We start from the raw sequence: 24,339 nt of genomic DNA on the forward strand, positions 1-24,339 counted from the left end.
AATCTCATGGAGCCAGGGAGAACTAGATCTTTGCTGGAATTCCTTATATGTATTTTATAATTTGATCTTGTTTTTATTTTGGAATGGATGGTGGGGGAGACATAGCCTTCTCTGTGGTTGGTGTCTCTGAAGGTCTGCATCTGGCCCTGGGCTTGAATCTTACTGTTCAATTAGCTAGTCCTGTACTCCGTGAGTGGCAGTTGCGTTCATTTTCAGGCCAGCATATTGCTTTGTGGGAGGTTCAGCGCAGTGCAGAAACAGTTAACAGACCGCCCCAAGGCACCTCCACTTGCACCCACTGGGACAAACTATCTCAGCTAGGAAGGCTTGGGGCTTCCTCCTGAGGCTGTGTCCAGATACTCACTCACTTTAATAAGATTGTTTACCAAGTGGTGCCATGCATAGCATCTCAGGCTGCTCCTGAAAACCCCAGGAGGGAAAAACCAAGGCTAGGGTTGGCTGAGTGAGTCTCCAAGGTCACAGTCAATGACAAAAGATGGAATCAGCTCTCTCCCTGAGCCTGCACCAAACCTTGGAGGCCGGGTGGCATTTTATAAACTGCAACCTGTTGCCTTCAATTAGAACCCTGGGTCACCACCCACATGAGTGAGGGAGGGGATCCCCCTGCAGGTAGATCCCTGTAACTGCGACTCCTCTGCCCTCTCTCCAGGGGGGTGCCTGGTATTTCCCCAGAGCCTCCTCCCAGGCCAGGGAGATGCCACAGTGCCTGACTTTTGAAAGCCAGGAAGGGGCAAACTCCGAACAGAAGGGGGACAGTTCCATAGAAGATCCAAAAGAAACCAAGGCGCTGGCCCTTGTGAGAGAGAACCCAGGGGCACAAAACGGACTTGAGAATGCCCAGCATCAAGGCAAGAAGAAGAGGAAGAAAAAAAGGTTAGGATTGAAAGACGGGGAATGGGGAGCCATGTTGGTGAGAACAGGAAGGAACTGAAGAGAAGGGGGTCTTAGCTGATGATAACAGAGTAAAGGAGAAACTGTGTGCTGAGAGTGTCAAAATCTCACCACTTTTGGTTCATATAAAAAGAATCAACTTTTGGTGATCTGTTTTATAGAATCAAATAGTCATGTGTATAATCTAAAAAACCACGCCTTGTCCTAATTTTCATTCTATTTGTGTTTAGGATGCCCTTAAAAAATAGCTGAAAGAAAAGATTTCCTTGTTTTAAGAAGGCGCTTATTTGTCCTGGAAATTAAGTACACCTTAAATATGATAGAACCGTATTGACTTATCAGGATCCAGCTGCAGCTTGTGTATTCCAGTTCTTTTTTAATATTTCACCATGCCTTGCTCCATTCAGACTGTTTGATGAAGGAAAGCTTGTCCACTTTCTAATTCATAGCTTCACTTAATGGGGGGAAGAGGAAGGAGAGAGGTATTTTGGCCAAAAAGATTTTCAATTCCTGTCCCTGATGGGCCAGTGGAATAAAAAGTTTGAAACAGTGATGTTGGTAAGAAGCTGCAAGCAAGATTACTGTAATTGCAACACAAATTCTGCCTTCTGGAAAGAGTCATCGTACCCTGATTCCATGTTTTCCACCATGCTGCACCCCTCTGGACTCGTGTCTCAGCAACAGGGGCGGTCAAACTAGGTTTAGTGTGGCAGGCTAGATTTCAGGCAGCTCCACCTGGGACAGGATGTTTCTGGGCACAGCTACTTGTTCTGGCAAGTGTGTCTCTGTCTTGCTGCTTTCCTTTTTCTCTTTTCCAGATGATTGGTGATCAATCTGTCCAGCTGCCGGTATGAGAGTGGTGAGCATCTACGTTCAAGGGATCTATAATGGGGACCCACTGGATTCTCCCAAAGGGTTGGGAAGAGTCATTCTTGTGTATTTGTGAGAACGAAAGGGGTTGTCTCTAAATCCTGTCTTTCAGTTTCCCTAGCTCAATGAACTATTTAATTACGGAAGTTGGGAATCTTATTCCAAGAGTCATGGATTTTCACCACAATGGTGTGTACTTCCGCTATCCGTAATTCTTACCTATAGAGATTTGGGGATCTAATTGTAAGAGACTGCTGTCGCTGTAGTCCGTGGCTCTGTTTTAGAACACAAGTTAGAAACTGGCAGTTGGTGAACTGAACCTGATCTACAAATCTATTTTGTACTTCAGAGCACAGCGTTGCTGTTGCTTTTTTTTTGAGATGGAGTCTTGCTCTGGAGTGCAGTGGCGTGATCTCGGTTCACTGCAACCTCTGCCTCCAGGGTTCAAGTGATTCTCCTGCCTCGGCCTCCCAAGTAGCTGGGATTGCAGGCACCTGCCACTATGCCCAGCTAATTTTTGTATTTTTAGTAGGAATGGGGTTTCGCCATATTGGCCAGGCTGATCTCAAATGCCTGACCTCAAGTGATCCACCTGCCTTGGCCTCCCAAAGTGCTGGGATTACAGGTGTAAGCCATTGTGCCTGGCTCTTGCTGTATTTTATTTATTTATTTATTTTGAGACGGAGTCTTGCTCTGTCACCCAAGCTGGAGTGCAGTGGCATGATCTTGTCTCACTGCAACCTCCGCTTCCTAGGTTCAAGCAATTGTCCTGCCTCAGCCTCCCAAGTAGTTGGGATTACAGGTGCATGCCACCATGCCCAGATAATTTTTGTATTTTTTAGTAGAGACAAGGTTTTACCATGTTGGCCAGGCTGTTCTTGAACTCCTGACCTCAGATGATCCACCTGCCTTGGCATCCCAAAGTGCTGGGATCATAGGTGTGAGCCACTGTGCCCAGCCTGTTGCTGTATTTTAGATTCAAATGTGAACGCTTTAGAGTAGTCTTGTACTGTCCCAGTTACTGCAGGCACTTCTCCCATTCTAGGCCCTTGAAGGCATTTGAGTTTGCGTTGGAGTCAGCTCCACCTTATTACTCCTAACAGGGAAAGGAAGAAGGATATGACAGCACACATGTGGTTTTAAAATCCAGTGTATACTTTTTAGAAACATGAATGCTCAATATACCATATACTAATTAAGCTTGGCTCTGGCTGATGTTAAGGATTAGTTTATATTCCCTGAGCATTTAGAGCTTGGTGTCTGGAGGAAAGCAAGAAGCTTGCTTTCTGGCAAGAGGAAGCCAGGACAGGAAAACATTCACCCCAGTTAATCTTCTACAGGGATCATTGAGCAAAGGCTGGATTCTTTAGTAGCTTTTAAATCTCCATGTTCCTTTCTTTTCCTTCTTTCTTTTTCTTTTCTTCTCTCTCTCTCTTTTTTTGCAGACAGGATCTCCTGTTGCCCAGGCTGAAGGGCAGTGGCATGATCATGGCTCACTGCAGCCTTGACTTCCAGGTCTCAGGTTATTCTCCCACCTCAGCCTCCTGAGTAGCTGGGATTACAGGCGGCTCCCACCACACCCAGCTAATGTTTTTGTATTTCTAGTAGAGACAGGGTTTTGCCATGTCGGCCAAGCTGGTCTTGAACTGCTGGGCTTAAGTGATGTGGTGGCAGTGTTTGACTCTCTGTTCTTGCATCCAGACAGGGTGAGATGGCTTCCAGTTCCAAGGAGCCAAGTTCTCTTGCCTCAGTACTTGGTCTGGGAGCACCTAGAAATGGAACCTCCCCACCCCATGCTCCTCCCCCACTTCCCGGGCTAACGGGCCTTTCTTTCTTCAATAGTGCGCAGGGCCGCCCAACAATACGGCCTTAGAGAGGGAGGGGAAAACGATGACTGGACCCTCTATTGGACAGATTACTCAGTGTCACTGGAGCGGGTGATGGAAATGAAAAGTTACCAGGTATTTGGGCTAGTGATGGTCCTTGGTTTAAATGTGGCATCTTACCCAGCGGGGTCCCATTTTTACACCTGTCTCCTGAGGAGATCTTGTGGTACTCCCTTGTCCCCGGATTGCTCATGAATTCCAGCTTCTCTTGCAGAAGATCAATCACTTCCCCGGAATGAGTGAAATCTGCCGGAAGGACTTGCTGGCCAGGAATATGAGCCGCATGTTAAAGATGTTCCCTAAAGATTTCCACTTTTTCCCTAGGACCTGGTGTCTTCCTGCTGAGTGAGTGCCCCCTGCCCTGTGCTTCCTCTACCACACCCTTCCCCATTTACGTTTTCTCTTGCTCCTGATGCCATGGTTGCCACTTTCCCTGCCCATATGATCTCCCATCTCTCTGGCTACTGTTCAGGAAGAGAAGGGATAAAGGGTGTGTCCAAGGTTGAGAAAACACAAGGCTCTGCCTGTAAAATTAGATGACATTGAGGGGCTGGGTGCCTTGGGGCCTGTACCTGCAGTTGGGGTGAGAGTTTGTTCTGACCCTGAAAGCTGTTGATTTTGAATTCATTCCAACCATGTAACTGCAGTTTCTGAATCTCTAAGGACCAGGAGCACCTCTGGAGAGAGTGTGCTAGTGGTTAGCACCCAAGTTAGGAGCAGGGAGGGATGCCTGACCTCTGTCCCATGTAATGCTATGGATAGCAGTCAGAACCTCCCCTTCTTTGCTCTCTTTATTTATTTTTATTTATTTCATTTTTATTTTTAGAGTGAACATGATTGCTATATTTGTTTTTTCTGAGATGGAGTTTTGCTCTTGTTGCCCAGGCTGGAGTGCAATGGTGCCATCTTGGCTCACTGCCACCTCCGCCTCCTGGGTTCAAGTGATTCTCCTGCCTCAGCCTCATGAGTAGCTGGGATTACAGGCATGCACCACCACACCCAGCTAATTTTGTGTTTTTAGTAGAGACAGGGTTTCTCCATGTTGGTCAGGCTGGTCTTGAACCCCCAACCTCAGGCGATCCACCTGCCTCAGCCTCCCAAAGTGCGGGGATTACAGGCATGGGCCACCACGCCCAGCCCTCTCGGCTCTCTTTATATCTGCTTCAAAATGACATCAGTTCTTGGTATGTAAAAATACATGCTACTGAACTACACCACTGAGTAAGAGGAGAAATGTGAGATGACATACATGACCCAGGGTGCAATCTGGTGGTTGAGACACGGCAGAGGTGGGGTGGAGCAGTGTCACTACCAGATTATACTCACAAGGCAAGGGCACCAGAGAAATTCCACCCTCTGCTCTCCACCCAGTGCTTTCCAAAACCAAGCGCTCCATGGTTCTTAGACTTTCCGTGGCTTGTCTGGAACAACTTTCAGGCTTAGCAGCAAATTAGAAGGAAATGTATTTGCCATCAGGTCAACAGGAGCTCCAGATTTCATGGTTACTGAAGAACATTGCAGTTAGGTGACTTTCCATTGGTTACAAGGTTCCTGTGAGTTAAAACACAAAATAAGAAGGATAGCAAGACTGAGAGATAGAATCCATTAATTTATTTTCTTTCTTTCTTTCTTTCTCTCTCTCTTTCTTTCTTTCTTTCCTTCTTTTTGTATTTTTAGTAGAGATGGGGTTTCACCATGTTGGTGAGGCTGATCTTGAACACCTGACCTCTTGATCTGTCTGCCTTGTCCTCCCAAATTGCTGGGATTACAGGCATGAGCCACTGTGCCCGGCCTAGTTTCTTTCTTTCTCTGAATATACTTTCCTCAAAATATGTTCAAATGTATGATTTGCTCTCTCACACTCTGGCTGAAATGGAGGTGTCACAGACAAAACACTGAATCCCAGAGCCGGGTAAGAGACTGACAGATCCAAAGTCACATCACTTGTCAGGGCTTGAGCCAGATTCAGAACTCCAAAGCTCCTGTCTGCAAACCCAGAAAGCCAAACTACCTGTGCCGTGGTCACCTTGATGGGCATACAGCACTTTGCCTGCATTTTGCCATGCAACGAAGAAGCACAGGAGCCGGGTGTCATTATTATCCTCACTGTCTAGATGATGAAGTTGAGGTTTAGAGAGGTCAAATCCTTGCAGAGGGTTGCACCGCTGGTAGATGGTGTTGCTTGGTCTTCAACCTCAGCCTGAATTCCCTCTGAAGCCTACTGTGTGTGCTCTACCGTCTCCCATCGCTGGACCTCTGGGCGTCTGTCAATGCCAGGGCTTTGTTTCTTTCTTTTCTTCATAAAGAGCTAGCCTTCCTTTTCATTGCTCCGCAGCTAAAGATGTATCTTGTTCCCTCTCTGCTCTGGTAGCTGGGGAGATTTGCAGACCTACAGCAGGTCAAGAAAAAATAAGACATACATTTGTAAGCCGGATTCGGGCTGCCAAGGGAAAGGCATATTCATCACCCGGACAGTGAAAGAAATCAAACCAGGGGAGGATATGATCTGTCAGCTCTATATTTCAAAGGTACTTCCTCATTGCCATTATTTATTTTCCACCCACAGCAACCGCGGGCTCAAGCTCCATGGACAGAATGTGAAATGAGGGGATGGAGGGTGAAGGTGGAGCTGACCTGGCTTCTGCCTTGCACTTTGTCAGGCCAAACCTTCTGATCAGGAGTGCTGACATGTGCCCGGGCCAGAATGTCCCTTATCCTTTTACCCTTGTCACTTGGTCTGGGCCTACCAGGCTGACCCTTTTCCTGTAACACATTAGGGCTGGGAGAGTACCTTTGGTTTGAGGAAGCCCTGATGTGGGAGGTGCATGGTGCTGGAGAGCAAGCAGCTTTCCTCTTTGACTGGAAGTCGTAGGTCACAGCCTATTGCGGGGAGGGAGCCCTCTAGGAGTGTGGACAGAGCAGGACACACTGACCTCCCTGGGAAGAAATGGCCAAGAGACAGCATTGCGGGGAGAACTCTTACAGAACTGCAACTATGTATTGGCCGAGCAAAGTGGCTCACGCCTGTAATCCCAGCACTTTGGGAGGCTGAGGCAAGTGGATTGCTTTGACCACAGAAGTTTCAGACCAGCCTGGGCAACATGGCGAAACCCTTTCTCTACAAAAAATACAAAAATTAGCCAGATGTGGTGGCACATGCCTGTAGTCCCAGGTACTCTAGAGGCTGAGGCTGGAGAATCACTTGAGCCTGGGATGCGGAGGTTGCAATGAGCCAAGATTGTGCCTCTGCACTCCAGCAACAGGGTGAGAACCTGGACCCTGTCTCAAAAAAAAAAAAAAAAAAAAAAAGAAGAAGTGCAACTATATGTAGCCCTGAATGGTGACAATGTGTCCATTCATCAAAATAATTTATTTTATTTTTATTTATTTTTTTGTTTGTTTGTTTTGACTTAAGACACAGAGATTATTTTTATTTCTCTAGAGATAGGGTCTTGCTCTGTCATTCTGGCTAGAGTGCAGTGGCACAATCATAGCTCATTGCAACCTCAAATTCTTGAGTTCACGCAATCCTCCCACCTCAGCCTCCTGAGTAGAGCTAGGATTACAGGCACACATCACCACATCTGGCTAATTTGTAACTTTAATTTTTTTGAGACAGAGCCTTACTCTGTTGCCCAGGCTGGAGTGCAGTGGTACAATCTCGGCTCACTGCAATCTCCGCCTCCCAGGTTCAAGTGATTCTCCTGCCTTAGTCTCCCAAGTAGCTGGGATTGCAGGCACCCACCAGCACACCCAGCTGATTTTTTTTGTTTTTAGTAGAGACAGGGTTTCACCATGTTGACCAAGCTGGTCTCAAAATCCTGACCTCAAGTTATCTGCCTGCCTTGGCCTCCCAAAGTACTGGGATTACAGGTGTGAACCATGGTGTCCAGACTAATTTTTAATTTTAAAAATTTCTTTTTATTTAATTTTTAATGTTTATTATATATATATATATATATATATATATTTTTTTTTTTAAGATGGGGTTTCATCGTATTGGTCAGGCTGGTATCAAACTCCTGACCTCAGGTGATTCACCTGCCTTGGCCTCCCAAAGTGCTGGGATTACAGGTCTGAGCCACCATGCCTGGCCAAAAAGAATTTCTTTGTAGAGATAGGGTCTCTATGTTGCCAAGGCTGGTCTTAAACTCCTAGGCTCAGAGATCCTCTTGACTCAGCCTCACAAAGTGCTGAGATTTCCAGTGTGAACTACTGTGCCTGGCCTATCAAATATATATGTATTTTTGACACAGGGTCTTGCTTTGTCACCCAGGCTGGAGTGCAGTGATGTGATCAGGGCTCACTGCAGCCTCAACCTCCCAGGCTCGAGCAATTCTTCCACTTCAGCCTCCTAAGTAGCTATGACTACAGGCATGCACCACCATACTTGGATAATTTTTTTTGAATTTTAGTAAAGACAAGGTCTCACTATGTTGCAGTCCTCCCGCCTTGGCCTCCCAAAGTGTTGGGATTACAGACACGAACCACTGCACCTGGCCCATCAGAGGACTTTTTTTTTTTTTGAGATGGAGTTTCACTTTTTCATCCAGGCTGGAGTGAAATGGTGCCATCGCAGCTCATTGCATCCTCCGCCCCATGGGGTTCAAGTGAGTCTCCTATTTCAGGATCCTGAGTAGCTGAGATTATAGGTACTCACCACCGTGCCTGGATAATTTTGTATTTTTAGTAGAGAGAGTTTTGCCATGTTGGCCAGGCTGGTCTCGAGCTCCTGACCTCAGGTGATCCACCCACCTCAGCCTCCCAAAGTGCTAGGATTACAGGCATGAGCCACCGCACCTGGCCTCAGAGAAGTTTTTAATGTCACTTTGTTTAGTTGCCAAGATGCCTCTTAGAGATGGTTACTTGTGTCACTTGACAGATCAGGAAACCAAGGCACAGTGTGGTTTAGTGACCTCCACAGGGTCACATGTTGGGACACAGAGCCCAAGTCTCCTTGTTCCCCTGCCTGATCCTGGCCAAGCCTGCCCTCTACAACATTAGGCAATGTTGAAGCCAACTCCATGGAAAGAAGGCGGGAGCTAGTGATTTTCAAGTGTAAATTTCTCCTCTGATGCATGTCTGACTTCGGTTCTCTCCTTCCAGCCCTTTATCATTGATGGGTTTAAGTTTGACCTACGGATTTATGTACTGGTGACATCCTGTGACCCTCTCAGGATTTTTGTGTACAATGAAGGACTGGCCCGCTTTGCGACGACCTCATATTCCCGCCCTTGCACAGACAACTTGGTGAGCTAAGGGGACATCCCACCTCGCCCGCCTCACCCTACCCCAATAGCATGATTTAAAAAAAAATTCTAGTTAAATCCACATTCTCAAGACATTGTGAGTGTCATTTGTTGAGCACTTGCTATGTGCTCGGTTTCACTTTGCACTCACAGGAACCCTCACAGAGAGGGATTTTTATCCCCATTTTACAGATGATGGGATTAAAACCCGGAGCATAAGGGACTTGTCCAAGGTTACATAGCTAGGAAGAGGTGAGTCTGGGGCTTGTGGCCAGGTCTGCCTGACTCCAAAGCCAGAACCACAGTTCAGGGGTACTCAAAGAGAAAAGGCATGGGCAAGCTACCCTGCCATCCCCCACTTTCCTGGACCCCCAGGACTCCTGAAGTTTTTCTCAAGCAGGGCACCATTCAATCTCAGGAAAAATTGGAGTTTCTTAGGCTGGAGGCAGCAGGACACCCCTTCTTACTTCCTCTATTTTGCCACACTAAATAAGCCCTAAAACTTCCCTTTCTTTCCATCCTTTTAAGCCCCAGGGGTCTTAGGAGGGCACAGAGAGGAAGCAGGGGGCCTGCCCTTCCAAGCTGACCCCACCAATGTTTGTCTCTTTTCCCAGGATAATATCTGCATGCACCTGACTAATTATTCCATTAATAAGCACAGTTCCAACTTCAGTCGAGATGCTCACTCCGGCAGCAAGAGGTAAGGAAGTGGCTTCATTTTTCTTTCCTTTCCTTTCCCTCTGAGCTGCTTTCTGGGATTCCACCCAAACCCTGTCAGTCCCCATCAGTGTTTCCATCTTGGGTCACATGGTCTCAGAAAGTACTTCTTTGCTTCGCAACCCAGAACAGATTCCTTCATCTCTGCCCTCTTGGCTGTTAATCATTAAAAGAAGGCCCCGTCGTAAATCCTGGGAGGCTGGGAGGAGGAGAGATAAACATGAACTGTTTCCCCAGCAGAATATATACACACACCAAAACATACCCTTATTATAGTTGACCCTTCTGATATTTCCAAATCAACAGATTATTTATTGGTTGCTAGTCTGCCAGGTGAGAAGGACTTGCCAGGCAGTCATGGCTTGGCTTGTGTTCCCCGAGATGTTGCTCCACTAGAGATTCTCAAATGATGTGTCACAGTGCCCTGACATGTGGCTAGCTGGCTTGAAGATTCCTCAGAAGGGGGGATATTGAGAGCAGTTTATAAAAGTATCTTCACGAGAGGCTTTTCCATTCCTTTTATTGTCTAATCGGGTCTCATTTGAGTTTTAAGAAAATGGGGGACTGAGGAATGTGAACTTGACCAGGCAAAAGGGGAGGGGGAAAAGGAGCAAGTATTTCTGAGGGCTTCAGGTGTGTGTGGGCCTGTGCTCGGTGCTTTATGTGCATTTTTTTTTTTTTTTTTGAGACGGAGTTTCGCTCTTGTTACCCAGGCTGGAGTGCAATGGCGCGATCTTGGCTCACCGCAACCTCTGCCTCCTGGGTTCAAGCAATTCTCCTGCCTCAGCCTCCCGAGTGGCTGGGACTACAGGCACGCGCCACCATGCCCAGCTAATTTTTGTATTTTTAGTAGAGACGGGGTTTCGCCATGTTGACCAGGATGGTCTCGATCTCTTGACCTTGTGATCCACCTGCCTCGGCCTCCCAAAGTGCTGGGATTACAGGCGTGAGCCACCGCGCCCGGCAATGTGCATTTTTTATTGTTGAATTTTTCACGGCAACGCTATGGCAAAGGTATTATTATCTACCCTTTGTTGGTGGAGAACTGTGAGTTAGGTGCCATCTCCATCTTACAGATGAGGAAACTGAGTCTCAAAGGTTGCATGAGTTGCCCCAGGTCCCACAGCTGTGACTGCTAGATGGGTGGAGAAGCCAGGTCTGTTGACCCCAGGGCTCACTCTCTTCCTACTGCACCAGGCTTCAAAGGACTGCTGAACAGGCAATCAGTTTGCTTTAGACCATCAGAGAGGCATGCGACATTTCATGACCTCCTCAGTGGCAGCATTCCAAAAAGCACACAGAAAATCACTCAGTTAAACCCACTTAAAGGGGATGTGTGAGGCTGGTCAGAGGCAGTCGCCACCTTTTCGGAAGATGTCAGCCACCTGTGCTGCCTGAAGCTCTGCCACTTCCTCCTCTCCTCCCCACCTGGACTGTGGGCACCAGCTGAGCCTCTTGCATTGCTGCGTTCTGAGCGTCGGCACTCTGGGAGGCCTAGCTTGTAGTCCCAGCTCCGACACTTGCCAACTAAGCTTGGACAAGTTACTTCATCTCTCTGAGCCTGCATTTCTTGGTCTGGAGGATGAATGTGACGAGACTCCCTGCCCTGCCACTTGACAGGGTCTCTGTGCGGCTCAAGTGACTTGTGATGGCCGTGCGGATAGTGTTCACGGTGACCGTCATTTTTCCTTAGTCTAAGGGCACAAAATGGAAGGGTTCTCATCTCCCTCATCCGATGAGAACTGACACCCAGCAGGCTCTGAGCCCTTGGAGTGATGGAGTGGTGTCTCGGGGTAGCTGAACTAAGGTGAGGGAGGTTGCAAAGTCTTCAACTGTTGTTCTGCCTCTTCCATTTCCCACTTGCTCTGTTCATCTCCGTCTCACCCCGCTGTGCTTCTCCATCCACTCTCTCCTCGAGCAACCTTCTGCCCCTGTGGCCTCTGCCTGCCCTCGCTGGGTTCAGTCAGCCTCTTTCCCTTGGGATCTGGGCCCATCTCTCCTCATTTCCACCTGGACATCTTCAACTCAGCATTTCCCAGTGTGTGAGGGTGTATTCTCTCTCCTTGCCTCCATCCCAGCACTCCAAATTGGTCTCCCTGTCCAACTTCTCCATCTCTACCTTCTTATCTCCAGGGCTGGAGAGCTTGCACATTTCTTTTCCTAGCGATAATTTACATACTTGAAACCACTTAATCCTCCTCACAGCAACACTATGAAGTCAGCATTATCATCATCTCTATTCTGCATATTAGGAAACTGAGGTGTGAAAAAGTTGTTACTTACCATAGGTGGCACAGCTAGGAAGCTGGGATTGAAACCAGGGCAGCCTGGCCCCTAAGTTGGTGCCCTTACCCACTAAGCCATGCTGCCCATGTCATCCACTTCATGGGCAGGACACTGTCTTTTGTTTTCTTGAGATGGAGTCTTGCTCTTGACACCCAGTCTGGTGCAATGGCACGATCTCAGTTCACTGCAACCTCCCACTCCCGGGTCAAGTGATTCTCCTGCTTCAGCCTCCTGAGTAGCTGGAATTACAGGTGCCTGCCACCATGCCTGGCTAATCTTTGTATTTTTACAATACGGTCAACACCAGTCATTGCCCATGGCTGTTCTTTGCCCAGCGCACGTTTGTCTTTTGTTCCTAGTTGTACTTTGCTCCTTGAGCGTTACAATGGTGCTCTGGCCTTTGGGGTTCTTCCCACATTGCTGGGCAGAGATCTTCTTTCCTCCTCTCCTTCCCTTTTTCTTTCTCCTTTTTTCTTCCTACTCTCCATCTTTTGAAACAATCTGCTTCTCATACTGACTGTCTCATCTGCCCCAGAGTTGGCAGTTGAGGTCAACTGCACTCCCTGTCAATACCCCACTTGGGGACAAACTCAGAAGGAGCAGTGCTGCGGTCACAGTGAAGGAGAAGACAGAAAACCTGAAAACCTGGCAGGACTCTGGGGCAGACACCATGCCATTTTCATCTTTCAGTGTGCTCAGCACATGGCTGGCATTAAATTGAATTGACTCACCACTGGGCATTATGAAATTACACAATAAAGTATATTCATTGTGATGAGCCCTGAGTCATCAAGAAAACGTTGTGTTATATGTTGTCAGGGAAGTGTATAATCTATTTCAGGAAAATTTATTTCCCAATTAGGCATATTAAGTGCATTTTTTCCACTTGAAAACATTGGCTTAAAGTGATCTGGAAAATCCATGTATGTGTAACACTGTTTTCTGACAATGGCAGGTGGAGGAGGTGTCCTCTGTATTGAGTAGCCTTTGCTTATCTGTCTCTATATAAATGCATCCATGGTTGTTTCACATGTTTGTTGACTCCCTGAATGGTCCTGAGGCTTTCCATGACAGAAGTGATGGTTTCTAGTGTCCCCCTCTTGTATGAAGCTTTGCGTGCACCGCAGGCCTGTATCAAATGCTCAGTCTGGCCGACCTTGCTTCCTCCTTCTTGACCCATTGGACTGGGGTCTAGTCGGGCTTTTGGAACTGCCTGGATGAGCCATGTCTCTTGTCTTCTTCATTCTTTCTTCTTTTCATTCCGCTGCACCTCCTCCTTCCACAATCCCACTTCCACTTTGGCTCTCTGTGCACGTGTGTAGATGTGAGTTGGGAATGTCTGTCCCCACCATTGCCTCTTGGATTTGTGAGATCCGTCCTCTCTCTGTGATGCCCAGTTCAGAGCTGGCTGAGCACCCACTCAGGTATTTCCTCACGAACTGTTCCACATGAGGCAGAAATCTCTGAGTTCCCCTGTGATCAGGTGTCCAGCTGTGTCTGTTTGCCCACGACTGAGGGGTTTCCTGGAATTCAGGACTATCAGTGCTAAAATTGGGACAGCCCAGTTTGCCTGGCATAGTTGGTAACCTTATCTGTGGACATGCCCTGGGATACCTTTTCCTCGTGGGCAGCCCTAAAACAAGATTTCTGTGTAGTTAGTGTCCCTAGAATCCCCTCAGCTGAAGTGGGACCCAGGTATCAGCATTCTTGAAAGGCTCCCCACATGCTTCTAATAAACATTGCTAATAATAATCATTGCTGTCACAGTAAAACCATGGTGTCGGGGGGTTTGCTTTCTTCATCTCTTCCCCTGCTGACAAACGTTTTCTGGGTCACAGTGAAAATGACCATGTCTTATGGGACTGCATCTACATCCACCCTGGGGCTCTGGAGGCTTGCAGGGTGTGGCCCTGGGATTCCTGGGGTTCTTCTCTGGCAATGACACAGCCCAGGTGTCACCTTGGCTCCTGGGCGTTCATCCCCGCTGGCTCTAGAGCCTTGTCTCTGCCAGGAGTTCCTGGTTTCCAGTGTGCCATAGCCTCAGATGACCAGAGGCCAACTGCACTGCCTCCTGGCCTGTGGTTTCCTTCCAGAAAGCTCTCCACCTTCAATGCATACATGGAGGACCACAGCTACAATATGGAGCAGATATGGAGGGATATTGAGGACATCATCATCAAGACCCTCATCTCGGCCCACCCCATCATCAGGCATAACTACCACACCTGCTTCCCCAACCACACACTCAACAGCGCCTGCTTTGAGATTCTGGGCTTCGACATTTTGCTGGACCGCAAACTCAAACCCTGGCTGCTGGAGGTAGGGAAGTTTGGGCGAGGGGCGAAAATGGACTCCTGTTCTTGGGGCCAGCCAGCTTCAAGGATCTGCCCTCCCAGCTCACCTGAATTGTTTCAACTTCCCCGGCCACTTCCTCCCATGGTGCCTGCTGCCTGGGACTTCTCTCGTAGGTGAGAAGTGGCCACCAGAGGGGGGTAGACAGCTGGGAATTAGAGCATTCCTTGTGCCTTCTTGAGGTCCACTCAGACCTGGAAATGTTGATCTTAGACACACAGTGATACTAAAGACGTGATTCTAAAGTGATTCTTGACCTTTTGTAACAGAGTTGTCTCCCAGAGAGGGAGTGTTCTTCATCAAAGCTGGGTTGGCAACGTTCAGTATCAGACAGGAGCAGTCGTGCCCCACTCTTCGGGGCCCGGACTCCTCAGTTCACACGCACCGGCAGAGAGTGGCCTGGGGCCTCCTGCCACAGAAATGGGGGGCATGCAGTGACTTTCCTGTCCCCCCCAGACCCATGGGGCGGTGCGAGGAGGGGAGGAGCTTTCCTGGTGGCTGCCTCTCTTCCTGACTGAATCGTCCCCAGGAACCCTTTCACATGGCCCTTCAGGGAGCGTTGTGCCAGGTGCAGTGACACAGTCTGACTTTAGGGTGGAGAACCCGAGAAGACAGGTTAGGTTCCGCAGCTTTGCCCTTCTTCCAGTCCCAGCCCTTGTTTCCAGGTATGGTGGGAAGAGGGATGTACCTGTTTGCAGCTCTTACCCAAAGAGCAGAATGAGCCACCAGGAGCAAGTCCTTCAGAAACTTCTAGAAATCTACAGATGTCACATGGTGCCTCCAAACAATACAGACTTTTCAGTGGACAGGAATGAGTCCTCTCCCTCCTCCCACCTGTCTCCCCTCCACCCTGGCTGGGCTCCTGAATAGCTTTCCTCTCTACCTCCTGCATCTGAGCCTGTCCCTTTGAACAGAACCCCTTCCATCCTGCTCTCTGGTTGCCCAGTGCACATGAGAGAACACATGCACCCCAGATGGAGTGGAACACACATGCCAAAGGGGGTAATCCTGATGCTCCCAAAGAAGAAAGGACCGAGATAAAAGCTGGTTTAACTAGAGGGAGTTCCACTTCCTCCTTTTTTCACTGTGGCTCCAGTCCAGATGCTCTCTCCCACCCGCTTCCTCTCATCTTGGTAGTCAGGACCCTGTGGTGGGCACGCTGGAGGAGGCATCTCGGCCTCACGCTCTGCCTTCACTCTGGACGGCCCTGTCCCCAGCTGCCAATCTTGCTCTCACAGGTCAACCACTCTCCAAGCTTCTCCACTGACTCTCGGCTGGATAAAGAAGTGAAAGACGGTCTGCTATATGACACCTTGGTCCTGATCAACCTGGAAAGCTGTGACAAGAAGAAAGTCTTGGAGGCGGAGAGACAACGAGGGCAGTTCCTGCAGCAGTGTTATTCTCGGGAGATGAGGTGCAGTAGCACTCCCCGGCCGTGGGCACCGCTCTCTCCCACTCCCCCACTCCCAGTAAGAATGGTCTGTCCTGGTCCAAATCATGATTCGTCAGCCTACTGGTTATGTGGCCTTTCTGTCACTTCTCTGAGCCTCAGTAATCTTTCTGTGAAATGGAGCTGTACTACATAAGGTTGTTGGGCGAATTAAATGAGATAATGCACACGAAAGGCTTAGCATAGTGCCTGGCACTGTAATGTATATTGAAGGCTATTAGAATCTGGCCTAGAGCTGGAGGGGGTCATTGTAACAAATGATAATCCCACTTGGAAAATGAGTTTGTATTGGCAGAATGTAGCAGTTCGAATAGTTTTACTCTGAATATTTCTTTGTTCCTAGAAATAGGAGATTAATTTACAGATATATAGCTGTGTATAATGGACAGAAATTAACAGTATGTGAAGCTTTAGGAATTACCAATATAAAAATAAGACGATTCATTTATTTTTACTGTAAAGAAAGATGTGTCTGTCCTTCTCCATGTTTTGCCAGGAGCTAATGCCCCTTGCTTCCTGTCAGCAGCACTTGCCTTGTAACTGGGGCTTCCATTCTGCAGAGTAATTCTAGTGTCAGAAGACTCTGAGCCTAGTCCAGGGGACCCCGTGTTGCTTTTCAGAGCCTGCTACAGCCCGCTGCACTCCTCATGAGCAGAGCTAGTCTAATCCTTGGGGCTTGAGCTTCTAGAACTGATGCCATAAATGGCATTTATGTCTGGATGGCACCATGTTTCTCAGGCACTTGCACTGTCTTCTCTGTGAGGAGTGGGCAGGTAGGTAGGGTGGGATGCTGTGTGGCCTTGTTCTGGAAGCCAAGGAAACCAAGACTCCAGGAGGGAAATTGACTTGCGCAAGGTCCAAGGAAAACCCATTTTCCCCTCGGCCTAGTTCTGACTAGGCAGACTGGGAAGGTCATTTACTGCTGACAAATGACAGCTCTGGACCCAGAACCCAGTGGGTCTGCAGCCTGGGATTCCAGGATGCCTTCCGCCATGCCCCGCCATCTCTAAACTCCTCGAGAAGGAGGCAGCGTCCTATTGAGGAGCAGCTGTCAAGTTAAGGGCCTTCTCTGAATCAGTCTCCTCATTACTTGGCCCTGGATATTCTGTGGCTCTGGGTTTCCCTGCTATAAAAGGGGGCTTATCATTTCTCCCTACCTGACCCTCCACTTCCCTAGGGGGGTGTGAGGAAGAATGAGATCATTGCAGCTCATAAAGGGTCATCAAGCTCATTCAGGAAGCCCTCAAATTCAGCAGAAGTACAAGCTGCCATTCTCTAGAGGAGGGTAATCAGGGCAGGGAATGGGAAGGTGGCAACAGTCTGCTTAGTCAGAACTAAGCCGAGGGGAAAATGGGTTTTACTTGTAACAGGACAGAATTTGGTGAGCTTTCAGAAAGACTGTGCTCGCCAGCTCTTAGTGTATTATGACGCTGGCTGCCCCGGGAGGGCTAGAATCTCCTTTCAGGGAAAACAGTCCTGCATTTATTAGCAAATCCTGATTGACTGCCATTACAGGCAAGGCTTCCATCTGGCCCTAGATGACCTCCAGCTTGGACATGTCCCTTGCAGGCTTTGTCCCAAGAAAACTTAACAGCAGCGCCATGTTCTGCTTCCCAACAGGATTGAGGAAGCCAAGGGTTTCCGGGCTGTGCAGTTGAAGAAAACTGAAAAGTATGAGAAGGATAACTGTGGAGGGTTCCGGCTGATTTATCCCAGACTGAATTCAGAGAAGTATGAGAAGTTTTTCCAGGACAACAACTCCCTCTTCCAGAACACTGTTGCTTCCAGGGCTCGGGAGGTGTATGCCCGGTAGGAAGGCTTCCGGGGTGAGGTCGGTGGGGGGTTCTGGGGATTGTGTGTGATCTGTCGGCTGAGTGGCCTGGAATGGCAGGGAGAGTCCCCAGCCATGAAAGTTGCCAGAGCAGCCAGGTGCTGTGGCTCATGCCTGTAGTCCCAGCACGTTAGGAGGCCAAGGCAGGTGGATGGCATGAGCCCAGGAGTTCAAGACCAGCCTGGGCAACGTGGCGAAACCCCTTCTCTACAAAACAACAAGAAGGAAAATTAGCCAGACACGGTTGCATGTGCCTATACTCCCAGCTACTCTGGAGGCTGAGTCAGGAGAATCACCTGAGCCTGGGGCGGGGGAAGCTGCAGTGAGCTGCGATTGCACCACTGCACTGCAGCCTGGGCGTCAGAGTCAGACCTTGTCTCAAATAAAAGCAAAAAAAGAAAGTCGCCAGATGAACATCTGCCCTGGTCTCACAAGGAATTGGAAGATTCCCTATGTGAAGTGGAGAGGGGTAGTTGTTTCTTTTTTTTTTTAATGTCTTAAAAAAAATTTTTTTTTTAATTTTTATTTTTTGTAGAGACAAGGTTTCACCATGTTGGCCAGGATGGTCTAGATCTCTTGACCTCGTGATCCGCCTGCCTTGGCCTCCCAAAGTGCTGGGATTACAGGCATGAGCCACCACGCCTGGCCTAGGGGTAGCTGTTTCTAGAAACTCACTCCCGATGATGGCCACCCCTCAAAGCTGCCTCATGGATTCACACAGGCATAAACTCCAGGAGCTGGGGGCACTCATCCACTGAGTCCAATCCTCTCCTACCAGCTCATTTTATGGAGAGAGAGGTCAGAGCAGAGAAGGGGTCACATAGAAAGTCAATGACAGAAGAGGGACCAGAACTCCCCTGTGTCCTGACTCATGAGACTGAGTGATTTCTGCTATATGATATCACCTTTTGTCCACTCTCAGGATCCATTAGCTAGAGAGGCCCAGCACATGACATGGCCCAATATGGGAGCCTCTGGCTTTAGCTTCCTACCCAGACCATCTCCCCAGCACCTACCATGGTTGGGGACTGGCCTGCTGGGAAGTGGGGACAGATAGCAGTATGGTGGACTAGGGTGTAGCCCCCTTACTGCACATCTCTCCTTGGATGCTATTCCCACATGGGGGATGGCATGGGTGGTGGAAGGATGCTTTTCTCCACAGCCGGCTCCTTGATCTTCAATCACTTGTGCAGACTAGATATGTTGGAGGAGGGCACGTGGGACTCGCTACCTCTTTGCCAAGTCATGTCCATCCCCCAAGGAGAACGCCTGCCTGCGTGGCGCATCCCTAACCCCCATGACACTCACTTCTTCTTCATGGGCAGGCAACTGATCCAGGAGCTGAGACTAAAAGGGGAGAAAAAGCCCTTCCAAGTGAAGAAGAAGGTAGAACTGCAGGGGGAGTCGGCAGGCGAGCAAGTGAGAAAGAAGGGCGTGAGGGGCTGGCAACAGAAACAACAGCAGAGAGACAAGTCCGAGAGCCGAGCCTCCAAACAAGTAAACCTGGATGTGGGGGGAGCACACGTAGCCAGCACCCTTCCCTGCCTGGGGCCAATCCATAGAGGGCTCAGAGCCCAGACACACTGAAGGGCTGCGCAGAGGGCTGGGCAACAGCGGGGCAGGGTGGGGAGCCCTGAGGGCACATAGGACCCGGCATCTTTCGGAGGATCCCTCCATCCAGGCAGCAGAGGACTCTCACTGGTCTGCCCTTCTCGCCTCCTCCAGTAGGAGTAAGAGTAGCCAGGCCATGCTGGGAGGCTGCACACAAGCTTCATTTATGGAGTGGATGTCAGAACTGCTTGTACTCATGGTCCTCAATTGCAGCTTGGGTTGGAACGCTCCCTCCATCAGGCCAGGGCACAGTTGAGAGAGCAGGCCCCTGGGAAGAGCTTCTGGGAGTAGGACTCTCAAAGCATTACATGGGATGTTGATCCTGGCTGGGTCCTTCCTCCTCTGTGCAAAATGTGGAGCAGTCCTGGCTGTGCATCAGCTGTCCAGTTGGCCTGTGGTCTGTCTTTGCCTTCTCTGCTTAGCACTGTCTTCTAGCTCAGTGGGAAGATTCAGCTGATTCTTCAGTCCATCTCCTTTATCTCAAAGACTCACCTGGATTAGAGCAAGGGTTTTTGTTTTGTATTCTTTAACTTTGTTAGGGTCACAGACCCTTTAAGAATCTGATAAAAAGCCATAAAATCTCTTGCCATAAAGTGCACAATGCAGTTTTCTTTCTTTCTTTCTTTCTTTCTTTCTTTCTTTCTTTCTTTCTTTCTTTCTTTCTTTCTTTCTTTCTTTCTTTCTTTCTTTCTTTCTTTCTTTCCTTCTTTCTTCTTTCTTTTTCTTTTTTTTTAGTGGTTGTCCTTTCTGTTGGCACAATGCAGTTTTTAAATTGCAATTTCAAGTGGCTCAAAGACCCTGTGAAGCTATCCATGAGCCCTCTAAGGGTCTGAGAATTCCAGGTTGAGACCCCACGTTAGAGAGACGTTAATATCGACTGCTTTTCTTCTCCTCATCACCTTTGCACCTACCTCTGGGTGCAGATGAATCTGGAAGTGGCTAGACCTGGGTTCCCATGGGCTGTGTGTTTTATTTCCTCCTCCCCAGGACATCCAACCATTGACATTAGTGTCCTGTGTACCTGACTTGCTCTTGAGTGTCAGAGATGAAACAGACAGCAGCTTCAACCAGGAGGCCCCCACAAAGGAGGCTGACTCCATTTCCCCCAAGCCTATGTCTGCAAGACCCTTCAGTTCTGTACCTGACCTGAGAAAACTCAATCTCAGAAGCTCTGGGCTGGAGCCCAGTAAACCCAACTTCAGAATCAAGGAGGCCAAGTCTGCCTCTGCAATGAACATATTCGCTGGCACTGCGGTAAGTAGTGAGCTGAGCTCTGGGAGGGAGTGGTGGGAGTCTTGCTTGCTGGCCCTTTCTTTACCCACAACTTGCTGTGACCCTTTGAGTAAGCCACTGAGCCTCCCTGGGCCTCGGTGTCTCCTCTGGAGAAGCCCACGCTGTGGAATGGTGTAGCTGCTGGGAGGATGGGTCTGGACTGACATTTAGGAAGGCGCTCTTGTGCATCCCCTCTTCTGAGGCAGGTTTTCCCCTGGAGTGGGTTCCTAGAGCTACTGTGGCTTATTACTTCCAACTGGGTGGCTTAAAACAACACCATTTATTCTCTCACAGTTCTTGAGGCTAGAAGTCTGAAACCACGGTGCTGGCAGCACCATGCTCCACCTCAGGGCTCTCGAGGGGGGCTCTTCCTTGCTTTTTTTTTTTTTTTTTTTTTTTTTTTTAGAGACAGAGTTTCACCATATTGGTCAGGTTGGTCTCAAACTCCGAACCTCAGGTGATCCACCCACCTTGGCCTACTAGAGCGCTGGGATTACAGGTGTGAGCCACCGCGCCTGGCCTTTTTTTGTTGATTCTTTAGGATTTTCATCACATGTCATTTTCAAATAAAGTCAGTTTTACTTCTTTCCAATCATTAGGCTTTTTATTTTTCTTGCTTTATTGCAGTAGCTAGAACTTCTAGTACAATGTTGAATAGGGGTGGAGACAGCAAACATCTTTGTCTTGTTTCCAATCTTATCAGGGTAACATTCAATCTTTTACTATTAAGTGTGATATTAACTGTCAGTTATTTATAGATGCCCTTTATCAGATTAAAAAAGGTTACTTCTATTCCTAGTTTGCTGAGAGTTTTTAAAAATAATGGATGGATGTTTAACCTTGTCAGGAGCTTCATTGGCATGAAGTGATATAATCATATGGATTTTTTTTCTTTAGACTGCTAATATGGTGGATTATATTGATCGATTTTTGAATATTATATCTACCTTGCAATCCCAGGATAAACCTCACTTGGTCATGGTATATATTTTTTAATGCATTGCTGAATTTAATTTGCTAAAATTTTATGTCTAAGTTCATAAAAAGTATTGGTTTATAGTTTTTTCCCTTCTACTTTCTTTGTATATCTTTGATATCAGGGTAATTCTGGCCCCATAAAGTGAGTTGGGAAGTATCCCTTTCTTTTTTGTTTTCTGCAAGAGATTATGTTTGTGTCATTATTTCTTTTCTTTTCTGTTTTTTTTTTTTTTTTTTTTTTTGATGGAGTCTTACTCTGTTGCCCACGTTAGAGTGCAGTGGCATAATCTTGGCTCACTGCAACACCTGCCTCCTGAGTTCAATCATTTCTCCTGCCCCAGACTCCCAAGTAGCTGGGATTACAGATGTCCACTACCACACCTGGCTAATTTTTGTATTTTTAGTAGAGATGGGGTTTCACCATATTGGCCAGGCTGGTCTTGAACTCCTGACCTCAAGTGATCCACCCGCCTCAGCCTTCCAAAGTGCTGGGATTAGAGGTGTGAGCCACAGTGCCTGGTGATTTGTCATTATTTCTTATCTAAATATTTGGATAGAAAGGGATAAATTATCTGGGCCTAGAGATTTCTTTTTTAGAGTATTTTAAACTAAAAGTTCAATTTTTTAAAAAGCAGATATAAAACTATCCAAATTTCCTGTTTTATTTTGAGTGAGTTTTGACAGTTTATGGTTTTTGAGATATTGGTTCATTTCATCTAAGGTGGCTTTATACATGAAGAATTATTTACAAAAGTCCCTATTTTCATTTTAATGTCTGGGATTATAGGCATGAGCCACCAAACCTGGGCAAAAGCTTTTTTTTTTTTTTTTTTTTTTTTAAGGAAAATAATGTGTCTTGCTATTGCTGGGTGGTAGGATCAATTAGATTCATTTGGTTGATGGTGTTCAGTTCTCCTATATCCTTGTTAATTCTTTGTGTACCAGTACTATCAATTGCTGAGAGAGGAATGTTTATTTGTCATGCCAAACTGCACATAAAAGGATTCCACACTTTCACAATTTACGCTCTGTCTCTCTGGTTTCTCTGACTGCTTCAAACTTTACCTCTAGCCAGTAAGGCTGTGGCTTTCTGTTGCTCATGCCTTGTGGATTGTGGGTGTCCTTGGACAAAAAGCTGCAATGCTGCAGATCTCATCAAGTGCAGTTTTTTTTTCCCCAAGATTAGGGTTTTTTGTTGTTGCTGTTTTTTGGTTTTTTAGACACAGTTTTATTCTTGTTGTCCAGGGTGGAGTGCAATGGTGCGATTTCTTTTATTTATTTATTTATTTATTTTTATTTTTTTTTAAGATGGGGTTTCACCACAATGGACAGGCTGGTCTTGAACTCCTGACCTCAGGTGATCCACCCACCTCAGCCTCCCAAAGTGCTAGGATTACAGGCGTGAGCCACCGCGCCCGGATCAAATGGTGCGATTTCGACTCACTGCAACCTCTGCCTCCCAGGTTCAAGTGATTCTCCTGCCTCAGCCTCCCAAGTAGCTGGCATTACAGGCATCTGCCACTATGCCTGGCTAATTTTTGTGTTTTTAGTAGAGATGGAGTTTCACCATGTTGGCCAGGCTGGTCTCGAACTTCTGACCTCAGGGATCCACCTGCCTCAGCCTCCCAAAATCCTGGGATTACAGGCCTGAACCACCTTGCCTGGCCTCAAGACTGGGTTTCAACTACCCATTTTACCTTATCAGTTCTCCAAAGTTGGGACATACAGGTTGCCTTTGCTTCTCCCACACTATAAATAATGCAGCAGAGAACATCCCTCTAAACGTTTTTTATTATCAAAAAATATACATAACATAAACCTTACCATTTTAATTATTTTCAAGTATACATTTCACTGTTATTAAGGATGGATACACATTTATGCAGCTATAGCCACGATCCATTTCCAGAACTTTTCTATCACCCTAAACAGAAAATCTGTGCCCATTAAACATAACTCTTCATTCTCCCCTTCCCTCAGCCCCTGGAAACCCCTATTATACTTTCTGCCTCTATTAATTTGACTACTCTAGGCATCTCATATAAGTGGAATCATATAATATTTTTACTTTTGTGTCTGGCTTGTTTCACTTAGCATAATGTTTTCAAGGTTCATTCATGTTACAGCATGTGTCAGAATCTTCTTCCTTTTGAAGACTGAATAATATTCCATGGTGTGTGTATGTATATGTGTGTATATATGTATATGTGTCTATATGTATGTACATATACATATATGTGTCTATATGTATGTACATATACATATATGTACCTATATATAGACACATATACATACACATATATATAGACACATATACATACACACACCATGGAATATTCATATTATGTATATATACACCCCATGTATATATACATATATAAATTATAGATGTATATATACACAACATGTATATAATATATACATATATACCAGTCTGATGGCTGTAAAATAATACCATGTACATGTATATATACATATATACATATACATACATATATATAGTTTATACCATATATATATGTTGTTTATACCATTTTGTTTATCCATTCATCTGTTGGTGAACATTTAGTAGTTTCTACTTTTTAGATATTGTGAATAATGCTGCTGTGAAGATTGGTGTATTTTTTTTTTCTTTTTTCAGACAGAGTCTCACTCTGTCACCCAGGTTGGAGTGCAGTGGCACCATCTTGGTTCACTGTAACCTCCATCTCCCAGGCTCAAGCGATCCTCTCACCTCAGCCTCCCAAGTAGCTGGGACCACAGGTGCACACCACCATGCCTGGCTAATTTTTGGTAGAGACAGGGTTTTACCATGTTTTCCAGGCTGGTCTCAAACTCCTAAGGTCAAGTGATCTACCTGCCTCAGCCTCCCAAAGTGCTGGGATTACACATATGAGCCACCATGACCAGCCACAGTGTATGTAT

At 47.1% G+C, this 24,339-nt stretch overlaps 1 protein-coding gene across 5 annotated transcripts in view; it reads left to right on the forward strand.

Annotated features, from left to right (window-relative positions):
- Nucleotides 1-24,339, forward strand: part of TTLL6 (tubulin tyrosine ligase like 6) — a 53,383-nt gene that overhangs the window by 14,752 nt on the left and 14,292 nt on the right. Inside the window, exons 4-15 of one of the 5 annotated variants that reach the window (XM_035301324.3) lie at nt 671-894; nt 1,731-1,771; nt 3,625-3,743; nt 3,883-4,013; nt 6,040-6,196; nt 8,775-8,918; nt 9,532-9,617; nt 14,014-14,239; nt 15,511-15,686; nt 17,343-17,531; nt 18,879-19,050; nt 20,152-20,418. In XM_035301324.3, coding sequence (XP_035157215.2) covers nt 3,723-3,743; nt 3,883-4,013; nt 6,040-6,196; nt 8,775-8,918; nt 9,532-9,617; nt 14,014-14,239; nt 15,511-15,686; nt 17,343-17,531; nt 18,879-19,050; nt 20,152-20,418 — 1,569 coding nt within the window. In that variant the 5' untranslated portion in view covers nt 671-894; nt 1,731-1,771; nt 3,625-3,722. The remainder of the gene's footprint in view (nt 1-670; nt 895-1,730; nt 1,772-3,624; nt 3,744-3,882; nt 4,014-6,039; nt 6,197-8,774; nt 8,919-9,531; nt 9,618-14,013; nt 14,240-15,510; nt 15,687-17,342; nt 17,532-18,878; nt 19,051-20,151; nt 20,419-24,339) is intronic. The other 4 variants (XM_078374247.1, XM_054256300.2, XM_035301322.3 and 1 more) reach the window with 4 other exon arrangements.

Source organism: Callithrix jacchus, chromosome 5, assembly GCF_049354715.1.
Source record: "Callithrix jacchus isolate 240 chromosome 5, calJac240_pri, whole genome shotgun sequence".
NCBI classification, from domain to species: Eukaryota; Metazoa; Chordata; class Mammalia; order Primates; family Cebidae; genus Callithrix; species Callithrix jacchus.